Source organism: Oncorhynchus masou, chromosome 13 (genome assembly GCF_036934945.1).
Source record: "Oncorhynchus masou masou isolate Uvic2021 chromosome 13, UVic_Omas_1.1, whole genome shotgun sequence".
In the NCBI taxonomy this organism is placed as follows: Eukaryota; Metazoa; Chordata; class Actinopteri; order Salmoniformes; family Salmonidae; genus Oncorhynchus; species Oncorhynchus masou.
The window spans coordinates 70,867,869-70,880,878 of record NC_088224.1 but is presented as its reverse complement, the minus strand read 5'-3'; the positions used below and the strand labels follow the sequence as shown (position 1 = coordinate 70,880,878).

At 40.8% G+C, this 13,010-nt stretch overlaps 1 protein-coding gene across 1 annotated transcript; it reads right to left on the bottom strand.

Annotated features, from left to right (window-relative positions):
• Window positions 1-1,989: 1,989 nt before the first annotated feature.
• On the bottom strand, window positions 1,990-12,049 carry si:dkey-4p15.5 (zona pellucida-like domain-containing protein 1). Its single transcript, XM_064982740.1, has 11 exons — window positions 11,559-12,049; window positions 4,861-4,925; window positions 4,410-4,522; window positions 3,971-4,197; window positions 3,657-3,841; window positions 3,420-3,492; window positions 3,212-3,309; window positions 2,986-3,066; window positions 2,681-2,852; window positions 2,256-2,358; window positions 1,990-2,080 (listed from the first exon to the last, which is right to left on the bottom strand). Exons 2-11 carry the CDS (start codon window positions 4,872-4,874, stop codon window positions 2,061-2,063), a joined length of 1,086 nt encoding a protein of 361 aa, XP_064838812.1. The 5' UTR covers window positions 4,875-4,925; window positions 11,559-12,049; the 3' UTR covers window positions 1,990-2,060.
• Between the last annotated feature and the right edge of the window lie 961 nt (window positions 12,050-13,010).

Below are 13,010 nucleotides of genomic sequence, written 5' to 3'. Positions count from 1 at the left end.
GAGAATCCAAACATGTCTGTACATATAAAACCAAAAGTGTGTTTTAGACTACTGATGGATGTGAGAAGTTAGACTGCTAGTACCTCAATCTGTTACCAAAACAGTACTTACTATAGCTATATGTCTGTTTTTCTTTACTTTCCACATGTTCCTTGACTGAACTTATATTGTATTTAGGCTACTGAAACCAAAGGATAGGTATCAGGTAAAATTGCTTAAATAAGACAAATAGTTGAAATAATGACCTGTGTAGGTCCTGACAAAGCTTGTCAACATGTTGCTCTTTTCTCTTACTGCACAAATTATAAACGCAACATGCCACAATTTCAAAGATTTGACTGAGTTACAGTTCATATAAGGAAATCAGCCAAGTGAAATAAATTCATTAGGCCCTAATCTGTGGATTTCACATGACTGGGCAGGGGTGCAGCCATGGGTGGGCCTTGGAAGGCATAGGCCCACACACTTGGCAGACAGGCCCAGCCAATCAGAATGAGTTTTTCCCTACAAAAGGGCTTCATTACAGACAGAAATATTACTCAACACCCCCCCGCCCCGCCCCACCCTCCCGACAATAACGAAGGTGAGGAAGCTGGATGTGGAGGCCCTGGGCTGGCGTGGTTACACATGGTCTGCGGTTGTGAGGCCAGTTGGACGTACTGCCAAATTCTCTAAAATGTAAAATGATATTGGAAGCAGCTTATGGTAGAGAAATTAACATTAAATTATCTGGCAAACAGCTCTAGTGGACATTCCTGCCAATCGCATGCTGCCTCAAAACCTGAGACATATGTGGCATTGTGTTGTGTGACAAAACTGCACATTTTAGAGTGGTTTTTTATTTTCCCGAGCACAAGGTGCACCTGTGTAATGATCATGCTGCTTAATCAGCATCTTGATATACCACACCTGTCAGGTGGATGGATTATTTTAGCAAAGGAGAAATTCTTATTAACAGGGATTTAAACAAATTTGTACAAAACATTTGAGAGAAATAAGCTTTTTGTGCGTATGGAACATTTCTGGTATTTTTTATTTCAGCTCATGAAACATGGGACCAACACTTTACATGTTGCGTTTATATTTTTGTTGTGTACTTTAATACACATCTGTCAAGCAAGTGCACACAACATTTGCTCTGGCCTTTAGCTATCACACAGAATTTACTCTGACTATTAGTCAGCTATCATACAAAAGATTCATACAAAAAAATCTGTACATGCCGTATTTATGAACTATACATTTAGGTGTGTAGAAGATGATTACCTCTAGTACACTGCTGTCACTTTCTTACAATGATAAAATGCTATGTTTCTGTAACATTATGCATGAAATGTTGCTTAATACTTTCTCACTAACGTGTATAACGTTGTAATCCATGAACTGAGAACTAACCATTGTTTACTCATAAATTGAGAACTAACCATCCTTTACTCATGAACTGAGAACTATCCATCCTTTACTCATGAACTGAGAACTGACCATCCTTTACTCATGAACTGAGAACTGACCATCCTTTACTCATAAATTGAGAACTAACCATCCTTTACTTATGAACTGAGAACTAACCATCCTTTACTTATGAACTGAGAACTAACCATCCTTTACTTATGAACTGAGAACTAACCATCCTTTACTCATGAACTGAGAACTAACCATCCTTTACTCAAAAATTGAGAACTAACCATCCTTTGCTCATTTTACCTGCTACTGTATTGTGTCTTCATAACAGCTGTCTACGTGCTCTGGGAATGTAAAGTACCCCACTGAGTGTTTCCCTGGTCCGAGACCAAATCTCATTGGAGGATGGATAACATTCTACTCCTCAGGAAAAGACCAATGAACACGGCCATGGAGAGACAAATGACAACCAGCACCGCAGTACTGACAGCCACACGGCCCATTGGGCTTCTCTGGGACTGGAATGAGACTGTTGGAGGGGCAGAAAGTAGGGATATATCAACATACTGTAGCCAATGGGAGCATTTATTTTATTTTATTGAAAGGCATAGGCTTTGATGACTGTGATTATCAAGGGCAGCTTGGAAGAATTTCTTACATTATGAAGCTGTTGGAAGACCTGTAGGAGATGGAAACAGAGTAAGATGTTCAAGAATGAAGTGACTTACATTACAATACATTTAATTACTCATTCTGTATAAGCAATGAAATGACTAATCAATTTCACTCTCATCAAGTGTCATTAATTCATGTCTGATATATCATATCACACCACTGGTACAGTAGGGCCGCACCGTCGTTCACTTTGGTCTTGATGAGTCCGGAGGAGACTATGGCCTGGTCGTTGGCCAACCCTCCCTGGGCTTCTCTCTTTTTCCTGGAGGAACCTGAACAGTTCTGGGATCAAACAGGCAGAGTTCAGACAGGAAGTAAAACATTTATCTATTCAGTTGGATATGCTTAGAATATCATAGGGTTGTCTCTTAAATTAGGGTTCTTCAGAACAGAGGGCAATATAGTCTGGGAAACCCAGACTCTAGGCAACAGCTGGAATCTTTGAACGTTGTTGTAGACAAACCGGATGTCGAGAGAGAGAGAGCAAGGGCAATATTATGAATGTGATTGTGATCGCCACTGTGTACAATTGTAAAATGTTTTGTTTTGTTTCTCTGGGTGAAGGTAGTGACATGTGTGTTATTTTCTAATTGTTGATACTTACGGGCAGTAAGGACGAGCAGGAGGACACCTCACAGAGTCGGGTGACACAGTGCAGGTAGAAAGTGGAGATGGTCATGTTCTTGTGTTCAATGAAACGGAAGGCCTCAAAGGAGAAGTGTGCATTCTGAGACGCTCCGTTCAACTCAACCCTGGTTTTTCTGTCACGTGTACACCTTTGATGAGATAAGAGATATGAGTCATACACATACACAAATTAGGCGTGACCAGAAACCAAAAATGCTTCGGTTTCAGTTAGAGTTATTATAAATCTATAGAAATTAAACTGGGTGAATAATACTGACTCACCCAACAAAGAGGTCATAGTAGGTGCTGTTGTTGGGAACGGGACTTGTTGTTGCATAGCATCGGTCAAGCAGAACGTGGAACCTTTAGAGAGGAACAGAGGGACAGATTCTCGAATGCAGTATAGCTATAGCACTTTTTTTCTTAAATATATTTGTTTTTTATTAGTGAGAAATTGTATGTTTTGCAGTACGGTACTTTACAAAAGGCTCAACATCTGTAGTCCTACCTCTCTGTTAGACTGGTGGCTTTCACCCCCACAAAGATTCTGGTCTTCAGATTTATTCCATTCTCTGGGACAATGAGTTGCTGAGTGTAGTTAGTGTCCTGTTTCACAGCAAAACACCAGTCTATTATAAGCACAACACAATTGCTTCATATCCTATAGAAGTGCACTGTGTACTTCTGGCAGTAATGTGCTGAAGGTAGACACTTACACTGTAGAGCCACATGCTCAGTGTACTGACAAAGCTGCCTTCATTGTCCCTCACTGCAAGACTCACACCCGATCTGTGGACGATCAAGGGGAGGGAATGTTACAGTGACACATACTGTACATGGTTTACACTCAATAATGAACAGCCTGTTTGAGTCATTAGACAAAATTATGCAGAGAGTTATACATTATTATACTGGGAGTTACAGTAGAGTAGGTGATGAATTTAAGTACTCACACTGTGACTTTACTGTTGTTGACCAGATACTGCAGAGGGTAGCGACAGGAGAACATGTAGATAATCTGCCGGCGGTAGGTGACAATAGATGCACTGGGGTCCAGCGAGTTGATGGTGCCAGATATATTAACAAACTGGACATTTGAGAAGTCAGAAAATAACCCAATACCAACTTCATTGGTTATCTAGAGTCAAGACAAAGAGATTCAAAACACCCAGCTTAGAACAATAGGTGGCAACTCGAAGAATCAAATACAAATTTTCTCTCACCATAATTAACCAAGCAGGTAAATACATTCCTGTAATTGATTTACCCTGAATGTGTTGGAGCAGACAGCCACAGCATCAGCAGTTATTGACAGATTGAATTTCAGGATTGGAGGGTCAATGTTCCAGTCAGGTATTCCATGGCACCCGGGGAGGATGAACTGTGCGTTGAGGGCCATCAGGGTTTCGTTGTATCCACTAAAGTAGACTGGGCATAACAAGATACTCAACTCCATAACCTCAGTACCACAGGTCACTGTGATGTCCGAGTTCACTGGGAAAGACCAGAGATATGAACCATTAGATAAGACAATGGAATAGTGCACAATGTGGTACAACAGTAATACTGTAATACTATAATAGTAATTACCTGACATTTTGGTGACGTTGATGTGTGTGAAAATGTTGTTTTATCATCACCCTAACCTCTGTTGAAATAAGAGGGGATGGAAGTACTTGTACCAGCTGAGCAGTGTATTCACTAACCTGGTGGTCTGAATGTTGAGTGCATGTTGCAAAAAGTGCTGGGTGTCTGGGCCTCACTCCGCAGAATCAGGCAAAGCTGGCACACAAGCAGGGGCAGCCACATTGTTCTCAGTCTGCAAGTACAAGACACTCCACAATGAGGACCAAGGCATTCACCAACCTCTTCTGAGGCCATTATCTGAAAAAACATCACACATCGATATGACTTTGTCGATAAACTCACAATCCCCTTTTGAAAAGGCTAGCCAATTACAAAATCACAAATAAACAGGAAATTATAGATTATACGGAATAATCCTGCATAGATTAAAGACAAGCACACTTCTTACATTTGTGCACTAATTAAAGCACACATTTGTATGCATCTATTATTCAGAAAATAAGCAAATGTGTATTCTAGTTGATGATATTCCAGTGAAATGGCTAAAAAAAGATGTTGTCAAAGACTCACCTGTAGGTGTTCATCTTACTTTGTCTTTATCTCTGTCTCCAGCTCCCTATATTTATACTGGCCTCCTGAGGAGCAGAGGGGCGTGAGAGTGAATATCCCATACAAAAGATATAGTAACATGAGATATGGATGTTCAGAAACATCTCAGTACTGCATGTTGTTGTATTTTCAACATTGCTATATACTTCAATTATCAAGTATTTTTTATATATTTTTCATATTTTACCAATGATCTCTGTCAGTAGACATACCTACAATGTTGCTTTAGAATGCAAGACTAAAGGTGATTTATCAACATGGGGTGAAATGAAGGACACAGATGCACTTTAAAGTAAGACAATTTCATTAAATATCCTCTGACAGTAATTGTATGATTTTGTGTTGATTATAGCCAATGTACTTCAACAGCGTTGTGCATCTGAGATAGACTGCCACAGGATGAGCTCAGTGCTCGAGGAACAACTTGATGACATAATTCAAGTAATTTTCTACCTGTTTCAATTGAGTTACAATCAAGTCCACACCAAGCACATACTGTCCATGGGATAGGGAGACGTGAAGGTAGGTAGGATGTAAGTTGTTATTATAAAGGTGTGAATAGCCATTAATGGTGTTATGTAAGGACTACATAATGAATCGTCTCAGACATAATGTAATAAGCACATTCAATTCAAGTATATATTATAAGTACATTCGACACTCTACAATGATTACTATAATTATGCTCTTGATCCCTGGGATCAGCAGACGGAGGGTGTACAAAGTGATGTCGTCAGATATTCTGTTGCCATTGTTTTTGTATGGTGATAAACGTGTCATTATTTGATAAAGCATGGCTTTCATAATGTATCAGGTTTGGCGGTTAGGCGCCTCAGCCAGGCATCTAAATTGGATGTAGAAAATCTTTCAATTTTCTCCCTGTTCAGGAATAAAAGACACACCTATTGAAGAGAGAGCCAGGGTATTTTGTGTGGCACCCCAACATGAAAGGGAGTTTCCTGGATCCCCCAGAGACAGCACTACAATAGCCTGTATTAGTACAACCCAATAAAAACGCATGCTAAATTACTCTAGTGGTATCCAACAATAAATTCCAGTTTTGATCTCACCTTTGCTGTCTAAACATCTATTTTTCTCTAAGGCACACCATTGGTGTTGTTTACTGTAGGCCTAAAGATGCTTTTACCATTACATAAGAACCATAAACAACAACACATATATAGGACTGCCACCATCATGTATCTTTCATTATTTTTCTGATAATGGAACTGCAGATATGCTTAGCACTATTTCTTCTTTCTCTAACAACCTGTTCCAGTCCAGACACAAAGGCCAATTGGCAGCAATTGTTAAGTGAGGCAACCTCTTTAGCTAAATCCCAACCTTCTTTCACAGAGTGAGTCTCTCTCTCTCTCTCTGTGTGTGTCTCGCTCCCCCATCTGACTCACAGGGTTATGTCAGGGTTTCTGCTGGGCTGTCCTTTATCAAGGAACGTATCTCTCCCACAGTACAACAAAGCCTAGGCTACTGTACTGTGAGCTGTAGCTCCCCTGTGCCAGTAAGCTATACTTCACACCTCCCATGGGAGCAGGGACGTATACATTTGATACAAGCAGATGGCAGGAGAGGAGACAAAGCAAGAATGTGTTCTCTGCTCTCATCTCGTGTACTCTAGTTCACCTGTTCAATTTCATCCAAGCACAAACAACTGCTGTAGGCTTTCCCGATTAGTCGTAGTGGGAGGACCACACAACATGTCATCGCGTGACTCCAAGTTTACTTCAATATCAATACATAGTGTAAAAGCAGGTGAGCTGGTTAGACTATTTTTGGCAATTTTTTATGTGTTTTGTGGTGGAAATCTGAGCAGGTCGAGCATAACTTCCAATAAATAAGTTAGTCCTAAATGTTCATAAAACTAAAAGCATTGTATTCGGGAAAAATCATTCACTAAACCTCAAATAAATATTGGAATGAATAATGTGGAAATTGAGCAAGTTCAAATCAAATTTTATTTGTCACATACACATGGTTAGCAGATGTTAATGCGAGTGTAGCGAAATGCTTGTGCTTCTAGTTCCGACAATGCAGTAATAACCAACAAGTAATCTAACTAACAATTTCAAAACTACTGTCTTATACACACAAGTGTAAGAGGATAAAGAATATGTACATAAAGATATATGAATGAGTGATGGTACAGAGCAGCATAGGCAAGATACAGTAGATGGTATCGAGTACAGTATATACATATGAGATGAGTATGTAAACAAAGTGGCATAGTTAAAGTGGCTAGTGATACATGTATTACATAAAGATGAAGTAGATGATATAGAGTACAGTATATACGTATACATATGAGATGAATAATGTAGGGTATGTAAACATTATATTAGGTAGCATTGTTTAAAGTGGCTAGTGATATATTTTACATCATTTCCCATCAATTCCCATTAATAAAGTGGCTGGAGTTAGGTCAGTGTGTTGGCAGCAGACACTCAATGTTAGTGGTTGCTGTTTAACAGTCTGATGGCTTTGAGATAGAAGCTGTTTTTCAGTCTCTCGGTCCCAGCTTTGATGCACCTGTACTGACCTCGCCTTCTGGATGATAGCGGGGTGAACAGGCAGTGGCTCGGGTGGTTGTTGTCCTTGATGATCTTTATGGCCTTCCTGTAACATCGGGTGGTGTACGTGTCCTGGAGGGCAGGTAGTTTGCACCCGGTGATGCGTTGTGCAGACCTCACTACCCTCTGGAGAGTCTTACGGTTGTGGGCGGAGCAGTTGCCGTACCAGGCGGTGATACAGCCCGCCAGGATGCTCTCGATTGTGCATCTGTAGAAGTTTGTGAGTGCTTTTGGTGACAAGCCAAATTTCTTCAGCCTCCTGAGGTTGAAGAGGAACTGCTGCGCCTTCTTCACGATGCTGTCTGTGTGGGTGGACCAATTCAGTTTGTCTGTGATGTGTATGCCGAGGAACTTAAAACTTACTACTCTCTCCACTACTGTTCCATTGATGTGGATAGGGGGGTGTTCCCTCTGCTGTTTTCTGAAGTCCACAATCATCTCCTTAGTTTTGTTGACGTTGAGTGTGAGGTTATTTTCCTGACACCAAACTCCGAGGGTCCTCACCTCCTCCCTGTAGGCCGTCTCGTCGTTGTTGGTAATCAAGCCTACCACTGTTGTGTCGTCCGCAAACTTGATGATTGAGTTGGAGGCGTGCGTGGCCACGCAGTCGTGGGTGAACAGGGAGTACAGGAGAGGGCTCAGAACGCACCCTTGTGGGGCCCCAGTGTTGAGGATCAGCGGGGTGGAGATGTTGTTGCCTACCTTCACCACCTGGGGGCGGCCCGTCAGGAAGTCCAGTACCCAGTTGCACAGGGCGGGGTCGAGACCCAGGGTCTCGAGCTTGATGACGAGCTTGGAGGGTACTATGGTGTTAAATGCCGAGCTGTAGTCGATGAACAGCATTCTCACATAGGTATTCCTCTTGTCCAGATGGGTTAGGGCAGTGTGCAGTGTGGTTGAGATTGCATCGTCTGTGGACCTATTTAGGCGGTAAGCAAATTGGAGTGGGTCTAGGGTGTCAGGTAGGGTGGAGGTGATATGGTCCTTGACTAGTCTCTCAAAGCACTTCATGATGACGGAAGTGAGTGCTACGGGGCGGTAGTCGTTTAGCTCAGTTACCTTAGCTTTCTTGGGAACAGGAACAATGGTGGCCCTCTTGAAGCATGTGGGAACAGCAGACTGAGATAGGGATTGATTGAATATGTCCGTAAACACACCAGCCAGCTGGTCTGCGCATGCTCTGAGGGCGCGGCTGGGGATGCCGTCTGGGCCTGCAGCCTTGCGAGGGTTAACACGTTTAAACGAAAGTATTCGGCCCCCTTGAACTTTGCGACCTTTTGCCACATTTCAGGCTTCAAACATAAAGATATAAAACTGTATTTTTTTGTGAAGAATCAACAACAAGTGGGACACAATCATGAAGTGGAACAACATTTATTGGATATTTCAAACTTTTTTAACGAATCAAAAACTGAAAAATTGGGCGTGCAAAATTATTCAGCCCCTTTACTTTCAGTGCAGCAAACTCTCTCCAGAAGTTCAGTGAGGATCTCTGAATGATCCAATGTTGACCTAAATGACTAATGATGATAAATACAATCCACCTGTGTGTAATCAAGTCTCCGTTTAAATGCACCTGCACTGAGATAGTCTCAGAGGTCTGTTAAAAGTGCAGAGAGCATCATGAAGAACAAGGAACACACCAGGCAGGTCCGAGATACTGTTGTGAAGAAGTTTAAAGCCGGATTTGGATACAAAAAGATTTCCCAAGCTTTAAACATCCCAAGGAGCACTGTGCAAGCGATAATATTGAAATGGAAGGAGTATCAGACCACTGCAAATCTACCAAGACCTGGCCGTCCCTCTAGACTTTCAGCTCATACAAGGAGAAGACTGATCAGAGATGCAGCCAAGAGGCCCATGATCACTCTGGATGAACTGCAGAGATCTACAGCTGAGGTGGGAGACTCTGTCCATAGGACAACAATCAGTCGTATATTGCACAAATCTGGCCTTTATGGAAGAGTGGCAAGAAGAAAGCCATTTCTTAAAGATATCCATAAAAAGTGTTGTTTAAAGTTTGCCACAAGCCACCTGGGAGACACACCAAACATGTGGAAGAAGGTGCTCTGGTCAGATGAAACCAAAATTGAACTTTTTGGCAACAATGCAAAACGTTATGTTTGGCGTAAAAGCAACACAGCTCATCACCCTGAACACACCATACCCACTGTCAAACATTGTGGTGGCAGCATCATGGTTTGGGCTTGCTTTTCTTCAGCAGGGACAGGGAAGATGGTTAAAATTGATGGGAAGATGGATGGAGCCAAATACAGGACCATTCTGGAAGAAAACCTGATGGAGTCTGCAAAAGACCTGAGACTGGGACGGAGATTTGTCTTCCAACAAGACTGATCCAAAACATAAAGCAAAATCTACAATGGAATGGTTCAAAAATAAACATATCCAGGTGTTAGAATGGCCAAGTCAAAGTCCAGACCTGAATCCAATCGAGAATCTGTGGAAAGAACTGAAAACTGCTGTTCACAAATGCTCTCCATCCAACCTCACTGAGCTCGAGCTGTTTTTCAAGGAGGAATGGAAAAAAAATTCAGTCTCTCGATGTGCAAAACTGATAGAGACATACCCCAAGCGACTTACAGCTGTAATCGCAGCAAAAGGTGGCGCTACAAAGTATTAACTTAAGGGGGCTGAATAATTTTGCACGCCCAATTTTTCAGTTTTTGATTTGTTAAAAAAGTTTGAAATATCCAATAAATGTCGTTCCACTTCATGATTGTGTCCCACTTGTTGTTGATTCTTCACAAAAAATACAGTTTTATATCTTTATGTTTGAAGCCTGAAATGTGGCAAAAGGTCGCAAAGTTCCACGGGGTCGAATACTTTCGCAAGGCACTGTATGTCTGCTTTCTTAACAGCACCATCAACAAGGTAGGTCTTACAGGCCCTAGCTTTGACACACCTGGAATACTGTCCAGTCGTGTGGCCAGGTGCCACAAATAGGGACTTAGGAACATGATAATTGGTCCATAACAGGGCAGCACAGCTGGCCCTTAAATGTACACGGAGAGCTAACATTAATAATATGCATGTCAATCTTTCCTGGCTCAAAGTAGAGGAGAGATTGATATGCTGAATGCACCGACCTGTCTGTTTAAACTACTAGCACACAACTCAGACACACATCCATACCCCACAAGACATGCCACCAGAGGTCTCTTCACAGTCCCAGTCCAGAAGAGTCTATGGGAGGTGCACAGTACTACATAGAGCCATGACTACATGGAACTCTATTCCACATCAAGTAACTGCAAACAGTAAAGTTAAATTTAAAAAACAGATAAACATACACCTTATGGAACAGCGGGAACTGTGAAGAGTCATACACACAGGCACTGACACATGCGTACACACACATGATAATATACACACGTATACATGGATTTTATGTCGTAGATATGTAGTAGTAGAGTAGTGGCCTGAGGGCACACACTTAATGTGTTGTGAAATCTGTAGTGAAATGTAATATAACGTTTTTAATTGTATATAACTGCCTTAATTTGGCTGGACTCAAGGAAGAGTAGCTGCTGCCTGGGAAGCAGCTAATGGAGATCCATAATAAATACAAATACGTCAACCCTATTACCCATAGATAGACAGGCTAGAAATGTTCTAATGGCCCAGAGTAGTCAAAAACGTGAATTTCCTGTGTTATATATAGCTACTCTTCCTGGTGTCCAGCCAAATTAAGGCAGTTATATACAATTAAAAACGTTATATTACATTTCACTACAGATTAGAGTAGTAGTGGCCCTCAGGCCACTACTCTACTACTACATATATCTAATATATATATATATATATATATATATATATATATATATATATATATATATATATATATATATATATACATATATAGTGCCTTCGGAAAGTATTCAGACAACTTGAATTATTCCACTTTTTTTTTTTTTTACATTACAGCCTTATTCTAAAATGTATTTATTTTTTTAATCCTCAACAATCTACACACAATCCCACATAATGACAAAGCGTAAACAGGTTTTTAGAAATGTTTGCAAATTTATTTAAAAAAATAAAAAACAGAAATACCTTCTTTATGTGAGTATTCGCTGCAGTCTGAGGTCCTGAACGCTCTGGAGCAGGTTTTCATCAAGGATCTCTCTGTACTTTGCTCCGTTTATCTTTCCCTCGATCCTGACTAGTCTCCCAGTCCCTGCCACTGAAAAACATCCCCACAGCATGATACTGCCACCACCATGCTTCCCCTTAGGGATGGTGCCAGGTTTCCTCCAGACATGACACTTGGCCAGATAGTTCAATCTTGGTTTCATCAGACCAGAGAATCTTGTTTCTCATGATCTGAGAGTCCTTTAGGTGCCTTTTGGAAAACTCCAAGTGGGTTGAGAGAATGCCAAGAGTGTGCAAAGCTGTCATATTAAATGTTTTATTTAACCTTTATTTAACTAGGCAAGTCATTTAAGAACAATTTCTTATTTACAATTATGGCCTAGGAACAGAAGATTAACTGCCTTGTTCAGGGGCAGAACGACAGATTTGCTCAGGGATTCGATCTAGCAACCTTTCAGTTACTGGCCAAATGCTCATAACCACTAGGCTACCTGCCGCCCCAACCACGAAGCTACCTGCCGTCATCAAGGCAAAAGGTGGCTACTTTGAAGAATCTCAAATATAAAATATGTTTAGATTTGTTTGACACTTTTTTGGTTAATAAATACATTGTTTTGATGTCTTCACTATTATTCTACAATGGAGAAAATAGTAAAAATAACCCTGGAATGAGTAGGTGTGTTCAAACTTATGACTGGTACTATATATCCACTCCATGAGGTTGAAATAACACTATGAAAATGCTTAGGTAGGATGGAGTTTTGGCCTGCCTGATGTCACCAGGCAGTAAGTTAGATGTTAGACCAATAAGACAGAGAGTTCCAAACCTCTCTGCCAGTAACAGTTTTTTTCAGTTTCCCCCTCCCCACTCAGACCACTCCTGGACAGTCCCATCAAATTTCTTCCTTGAGAAATTGCTATTTGCTATTTTTGTTTCTTTTTGACCTTTTAAATGGAAAACAGTCACAGTAAGGTACTTAATTGTTACCCAGAAATTATTAGATTTTTAGATGAAAAAAGCTGAATTGGTCCTTTAGCAATTTACTTTTTTTAGTGAAGCTTGCGTTCAACTAACTGCGCCTCCATTTAACACACAAGCTTCCATTCCCCCTGTCACAAGGGGATTTATGGCTGATTTACAGTCAACCTTGTTGCTTTATTAGGCACTTGCTATAGTATAATAATTTAAAAAAATTGCTCTTGAGAAGGGAAAAATTGTTTTTCATTAAGATGAACATGTGAACTTTATGACAGAATGTTATAATTAGGTGAAATAAAACTGGGGTGTTTCTCAACAAGTTACACTACTCAAATTGTGGAACGGTCCAACACGGTTTCTCTAAAAATAGGAAACATTGTAGCAACTAACTTATCTACTGTGGAAATATTTTTATTGGTTCATTTGACCTCGCG